General features: G+C 39.6%; 2 protein-coding genes across 5 annotated transcripts in view; one reads left to right on the forward strand and one right to left on the reverse strand.

Moving 5' to 3' along the window:
• The window catches only part of LOC114550430 (putative homeodomain transcription factor 2), a 42,434-nt gene extending 39,507 nt beyond the window's left edge, over window positions 1-2,927 (reverse strand). For 2 of the 3 annotated variants that reach the window (XM_028571212.1, XM_028571211.1), the window contains exon 1: window positions 2,586-2,927. The gene's annotated coding sequence lies outside the window, so the exon portion shown is untranslated. The remainder of the gene's footprint in view (window positions 1-2,585) is intronic. The other variant, XM_028571213.1, reaches the window with a different exon arrangement.
• A 224-nt stretch (window positions 2,928-3,151) lies between these two features.
• LOC114550296 (transmembrane protein 60) lies at window positions 3,152-5,588 on the forward strand. 2 transcript variants are annotated; one of them, XM_028570963.1, is made up of 3 exons: window positions 3,152-3,292; window positions 3,643-3,734; window positions 4,002-5,588. In XM_028570963.1, the coding sequence occupies exons 2-3, from the start codon at window positions 3,651-3,653 to the stop codon at window positions 4,317-4,319; spliced, it is 402 nt and encodes a 133-aa protein (XP_028426764.1). In that variant the 5' UTR covers window positions 3,152-3,292; window positions 3,643-3,650; the 3' UTR covers window positions 4,320-5,588. The 2 variants fall into 2 exon arrangements, with proteins under 2 accessions (XP_028426764.1, XP_028426765.1); XM_028570964.1 differs by having other exon boundaries at window positions 3,152-3,287.
• The last annotated feature ends 412 nt before the right edge of the window (window positions 5,589-6,000 follow it).

The following is a 6,000-nucleotide window of genomic DNA, read 5'->3' on the forward strand; positions in this document are numbered from 1 at the left end:
TGTGCCTACAGTAGGTCTCCAAAAAACTGTATCAATATGCCTTTTTCAAAGCGGACACTGAATTGTCATGGTAGGAAAAGCACATGTGATACTAATAACAATAACAATGGCTCTGTTGTATTCAAGTGTCTCATTGAGCCATGACAGCGAGCCAGCATGCACAACACCAGGACCCTGACACTGAAGCAGCTCAATCATTCATTTTATTATTGACACCTGTACTTTTTCCTCCTCAACCCTATGTCTAAATGTATTCTCTGAAAAAGGCATGCTTATATGATGATACAAATAAAAACTATTAGTATTGGCTTCAACAAACCAAATTGAAAATAACACAAGGCCTGATCTGGTCCAGAATCAAAGTACACCTGCTGTAGATTGCCAATCCCGTCTGTAACGCTTGATTTCATAGATTTAACCTGACCAGCAATGGCTCATCCTAACACTCACACTTTCCACGTTGCCATTAACCCAATCAGTCAGTCCGCTGTAGTACAGCTAAGCTCGTAACGGGTCACTTCTTTAGCAACTGCAAAGCCACTTGACCTTTCTGGTCGTACTCAATACTGCAATGGCTCTATTTTTGTATGAATTTTATGATGATATGGCAGTCTGTTGTGATATAACTACATTGCAGCGGATGATGTAACCGACTCTGCAAGCAGATTCAACACACACACACACACACACACACACACACACACACACACACACACACACACACACACACACACACACACACACACACACACACACACACACACACACACACACACACACACACACACACACACACAGCACTTCATGAAATCTTAAAATACAAAAATCCACTTTACACAGTGCTGCCATACACCCGTCTGATCTTAACTGTCTACTGATAAAACTAAAACAAAATACATTCATTATTGGCTACAGTCTGACCACAGTCACGTAACAGCTGCAACGGTCAATGATACTGCAGGTAGTTGTTTCTGCTAGTGTCATTGTTTCATAATCACAGCTTGTGTCGGCTTTACCTGAACAAACTTTTCATCGGTTGTAATTGAAAGGTTATTGTCCATTTGCTGAAATGCATGCTGTGCACTTGGCCCCATTAAAAATTTGTCTCCCTCAATGGGCCCCAAGTTTTAAATAAAGGTTTGAAATTGAAATAACAGGATTTTCTAATTAAATAAAGTCTGATATGTTCCTCTTCTTCAGCCTGTACAGGCATATTCTGATTTACAAGAAATCCATATTCTGTGTACAAACTACACATTTACAGAAAAACGTATAAAGATGTTAAGCTCTATTTGACTGTCCTTGCTGTATGTCAACATTATGGATTAGTACAGAACTCCACCGGAATAGTGAGAAAGGTTCATTTAAGGGTTCAATTATGATTGCAGAGAAACATTTTGGAGAGCGATGACAGTGTTAGTTGGACAATAGAACAGACAGGCTGGCAAATCACGTTGGATAATCAGATAACCTGCCAAATTGTGAGCCTGACGCCTGCCACGGTTTCCCCTTGCCGCTACCCCGGGGACAGAAGATAGGTAGAGAAAGCCAACACTGGCTTCAGAATAGAATACAAGAGTAGAGTATAGTGGAGTGACAAATAGAGCATGACCGAGTGATAGAATCTAACAGAATAGAGTAGAACCTAGACCTAAAACATCCATTAGTCAACTGATGTAAAATTATCCAACTATTTCAATAATTGATACATTTTTTTTTTAAAAGGTAATGTTTTTAGCAAAAATGCCACAATTTAAGTTCTTCCAGCTTCTGAAATGTCAAGATTTATTGGTTTTCAGGCATCTTCCAGCCATACAATGTTGTGCATCCTTTAAGGATAGTGACCTAAGATGATTACCTTGAAGAAACCCAAAAAATTATTTAACCAAAGTGGTAAGCACCAGCAACTTGTCTTCTGACCAATTAAGTTGGTAGAAGACATCCTAATAAATAAATAAATAAATCAACAACGTCATTAAATACATGACATTTGCTGTATGTCAGATGATTTGAGTAAAAACTTATATTAAATATCTTTAGGATTTTAGGCTAGGTAACGTTAGCCCTGCCCAGCTCCGCTGGAAATATAAAAACCCTGTAATGGAAATAATGATTGCAGTTGCAGCTCTAGTATAATATATATATATAAAGTAGAGGTTAGTTCAGACTAAAATATCATGGTTTAAAGTGCACTAGTGTCAAGGAAGTCAGTAATGTTACACTATAGCAAAAATAGTACAGAGTTAACGTGTGTGTGTGTGTGTGTGTGTGTGTGTGTGTGTGTGTGTGTGTGTGTTTCGCTCCTAAAAAGGATATAACGAGTGCAGCTCTATAAAGCAATCTAAAGGGAGCTAATCGTGTAGCTAGCCTACGTGTAGATGCAGTCACGGTGTTTTCAGACAGTATTCATGGTTCAGTTAACACACAGGCGGTTTTCCTCCTGCTGCTGCTAGCTAATAACATGCTAACTACACCGTAAGCTAGCGTGAAGCTACCGGCAGGCACAAAGAGCCCACACAGCTGGCCCTAATTCTGCAATCCTGATCATTGCTGTCCAAACACAATATGCAGCCGCTCAGTCTTACCTCCTTTACTGCGACGACAGCTTCGAGTCCCCGCACAGACCCAAACTGTGCTTTCCTAACGTGATTTAATAGTGCACTGAGATAGCCAGCTTTGTCCACTGTCTGGAAGAGATGCTCAGCGTCTGCTACTGCTCACCGATGTTTGAAGCATTAGCGTTTTCCTTTGAGCCTCTCACTGTAAAAATAGAACTTCAGCCCGTTGCCCGTAAACCACCGTGTAAATGCGCCGTTACACTTTAAGACGACGGTTAGTAAAGAGAAGATGAAAGAAAGGCGGGCTTGAATGTCACTCCAATGAACAAGTTAACTAAAAAGCAACAATATATCACAGCAGAATGTCTCCGTTTAATGTACTTGAACTGTAAATCGAATATAAACACAGCCACCAAGAAAAATAGAAAGAACGTTACGTACCTCTAGTGGACGTTAAACCTCACTACAGGAAAAATTACAACGAGTTTGCGCTTTTGCAAAAACTTTACGGTTAGACCCCCACAGTAATGGACGTTAAATAAACGTGACGTAACAAAACCAGGACCAATTGGCTTCCAGGATGGGTGGGACAAACAGATAACGGACCCAAAAATCCCTCCGTCTGCTGCATGGATGATAATTATGTGAATTATGTGAAACGTTATGAGTTTTGGTGTTTGCCATACAGGGAGACGACAATGCCGGCCACCGATGTAGAAATACACTGAAGTAAGGTTAGTCAGAAGTTTCCTTAAATGAAACACCAACCGGTTAGCTAGCTATATGCTATTGGATAGCTATAGCTGTCATTGTAATGAGCTAACTGACGATGAATGAAAATAATTAATTTTAAATTGATTCAAGCTATTATTAGTGACATGTTGTATGATGTGGTTAACAATACTACGTTTTAAATAGCTAACGTTATTTAACAGCTATTCCAACGTAGCTGTCTATTCTTATAAGTCGGGTTTCTTGATAAAATGCTTTATAGACCAAACGTTCATCATAATTATGTGATGCTGAGTGTTTTTGTCTCCATCCCATGGATGCCTGTCTGTTTCCTCCTCTGATCTGTCTCCAGTCAGTGAGATGTCTCTGGCTCAGAGGGTTTTGTTGACCTGGGTCTTCACCCTGGTCTTCCTCATCATTTTGGTACTGAAACTGGACGGGAAGGTAAATGTTTTTTTTTCTCTCTTAATACATCAGTCTCTTCTTGTAAGTCTTCTCTTTGTTCACCCTATAATAGTAAGTAAGTAGTGTAATAGTAGTATAGATATCCTAATTGTCCATTTTCTTTAAATCCTTGGTGTGTTTACTTACTGGATTTCATTCATTTTTATTTATTTTTTTCACCTTGGTTAGAAATTGACCCATCACACTGATATAAATGGTGAATAAACACCTTTTGATTATGTAACTGACTTAATATTATCCCTCCAGGTGCAGTGGAACTGGTTCCTCATCTTCCTCCCGGTCTGGGTATTTGATGGCATCCTCATCCTCATGCTTGCCATCAAGATGGCGGGCCGTTGCAAGCCCGGGTACGACCCACGCAACGGCTCTCCAGACCTGCGTCTACGTGCTTGGTACCTGACGGCCATGCTCCTCAAGCTGGGCTTCTGCCTGACGCTGTGCGCCAAGCTGGAGAAGCTAGCTGATGTAAAGCTGACGTTTGTGTGTATACCACTGTGGACCATGTTGCTGGGGGCGCTGGTGGAGCTGGGGCTGAATATCTTTCCTGAAAGGAGAGAGGCCTAAGAGCGATGAATCATTACACCAACAACAAACCAAAACCTATCAGAAAATGGTTGAGAATATTTTTGTTGTTGGATGACCAAGACTTTGTGAAAATTTGAGCTTTTGTTTTGGCCTGATTATGTTTCCAGAAGACTGAGGCTCAGAAATGAATCAAATCATTATATTAGTATTCATCTTAAGAATAAGAGACTTTGTGTAAAAATCTAAATTGTAGTGTGTACAGACCTCACAGGTGTATGCTGTGAGAGCTTCAGCATGGCAGGGACTCTCTCTAGCCTGGACTGTCTGTCCATTCATTTAAAATGGTCAAAATAGCTCAAAAATGACTCAATTTTCTTTATAAAGAAAAAATGCCGGAAAGGGATCAACTGTAAATGCATACTGTCTACTGTGAAGCCTACACTAAAAGGAAACAACTTCCTCTAATGTTTGCTTTTGTCTTGAACTCAAGAGGTTCAGTATTGTTATGTATATAGGCTAGCACAGCCGCTCTCGTAAAGATAGCCACACAGGGAGGATGTGAACAGTATTTCATTTTGACTCCACTTCCTTTATTTAAGCTGCAGAACATTAACTATCACTCTTGGTACCGAATCGTGGAGTGTACCTTTTGTTACATATGCTTTAGATATTGTGTGGCTTTATTTAAGTCACAAACACTTTTCTTTTCATTCCTGATCTGTGCAGAGTAGTTGGCCAAATATTATTTCACAAGTTATGAATTTAGAGGTGTTCGGTACAACAGCTTGATTTGGTTGCAATAACATAAGGAAATTGGATAATTGAGGAAATCAGTTCAGGGCATAAAAGCATCTTTGGACAACTTGTGATTTTCCCCCAGGCTACCCTCTCTACTCTGTACAATGTCTCTTTTGTACCATGTAAATCATCATGTGCCCCATGAAAAGCAGTAAGCTGTTATTACTGTAGATACAAGGTCCGTAGTTGCTATGAAAAAAAAAACCTTCGACATGTATCCTGTAAAAGATCATGTTATTACTGTATATTAATTATTAGGGTGCAAACAGTGCATCAGAATACTTTCTACTAGCTAGTATTGTGTCATCATTGTTTCATATTTCAACTTTATGGTACGGCTGACACTGTGGCATGCATGCCATTTGTTTTGTGCCATTTGATTGTTTATTTCAAATACATTCTTGGCATTATTTTTGCACTATGGTAAAATGAAAAGGAATAGGTGTTTTGAGAATGAAAGTATTTGATAATTATTGCACGTCTTTAAAGAAAGTAAATGGATTCTGTGTATTAAAAGCTGGGTATTTGTCTCAAATAAATACACATTCAAGTGTTGCCATACTCAGAAAGGTCAAATCATTTGTAGACTATGTAAAACACAGTATTGTGGTTGGGGGTGGGGGATCCTGCTGGGACGTGTTCTGAAATGTGCTGTAAGCAAGCACAGAGCCAACAGCGGTGTGTGTGAGTCCAGTCTTTGTCTTTTCAGTCTACGTTAGTCTTTAAATATTGTAGAGCTTTTATGACTTTATAAAATGTTAGTGTTCAGATATATAAGTGTATGAGATTGATGTTTCCAGTTTGCCCTAGCTATCCTTGCACCGCCATCTACATCAGCAGGACAAATCACTGTGGCATAACATTTTGTGCTATGGCTAGTTGAGCTGCTAGCATGCTAGCTGCTATGGACTTTTTTCACAGC

Source organism: Perca flavescens, chromosome 23, assembly GCF_004354835.1.
Source record: "Perca flavescens isolate YP-PL-M2 chromosome 23, PFLA_1.0, whole genome shotgun sequence".
Lineage (NCBI taxonomy): Eukaryota > Metazoa > Chordata > Actinopteri > Perciformes > Percidae > Perca > Perca flavescens.

What these genes read in the sequence shown, in the direction of transcription:
- LOC114550296 (XM_028570963.1), top strand. Translation starts at nt 3,651, where the DNA reads ATGTCTCTGGCTCAGAGGGTTTTGTTGACCTGGGTCTTCACCCTGGTC. An exon ending in TACTGAAACTGGACGGGAAG is followed by an intron (nt 3,735 to 4,001) that starts GTAAATGTTTTT and finishes TTATCCCTCCAG; the next exon opens with GTGCAGTGGAACTGGTTCCT.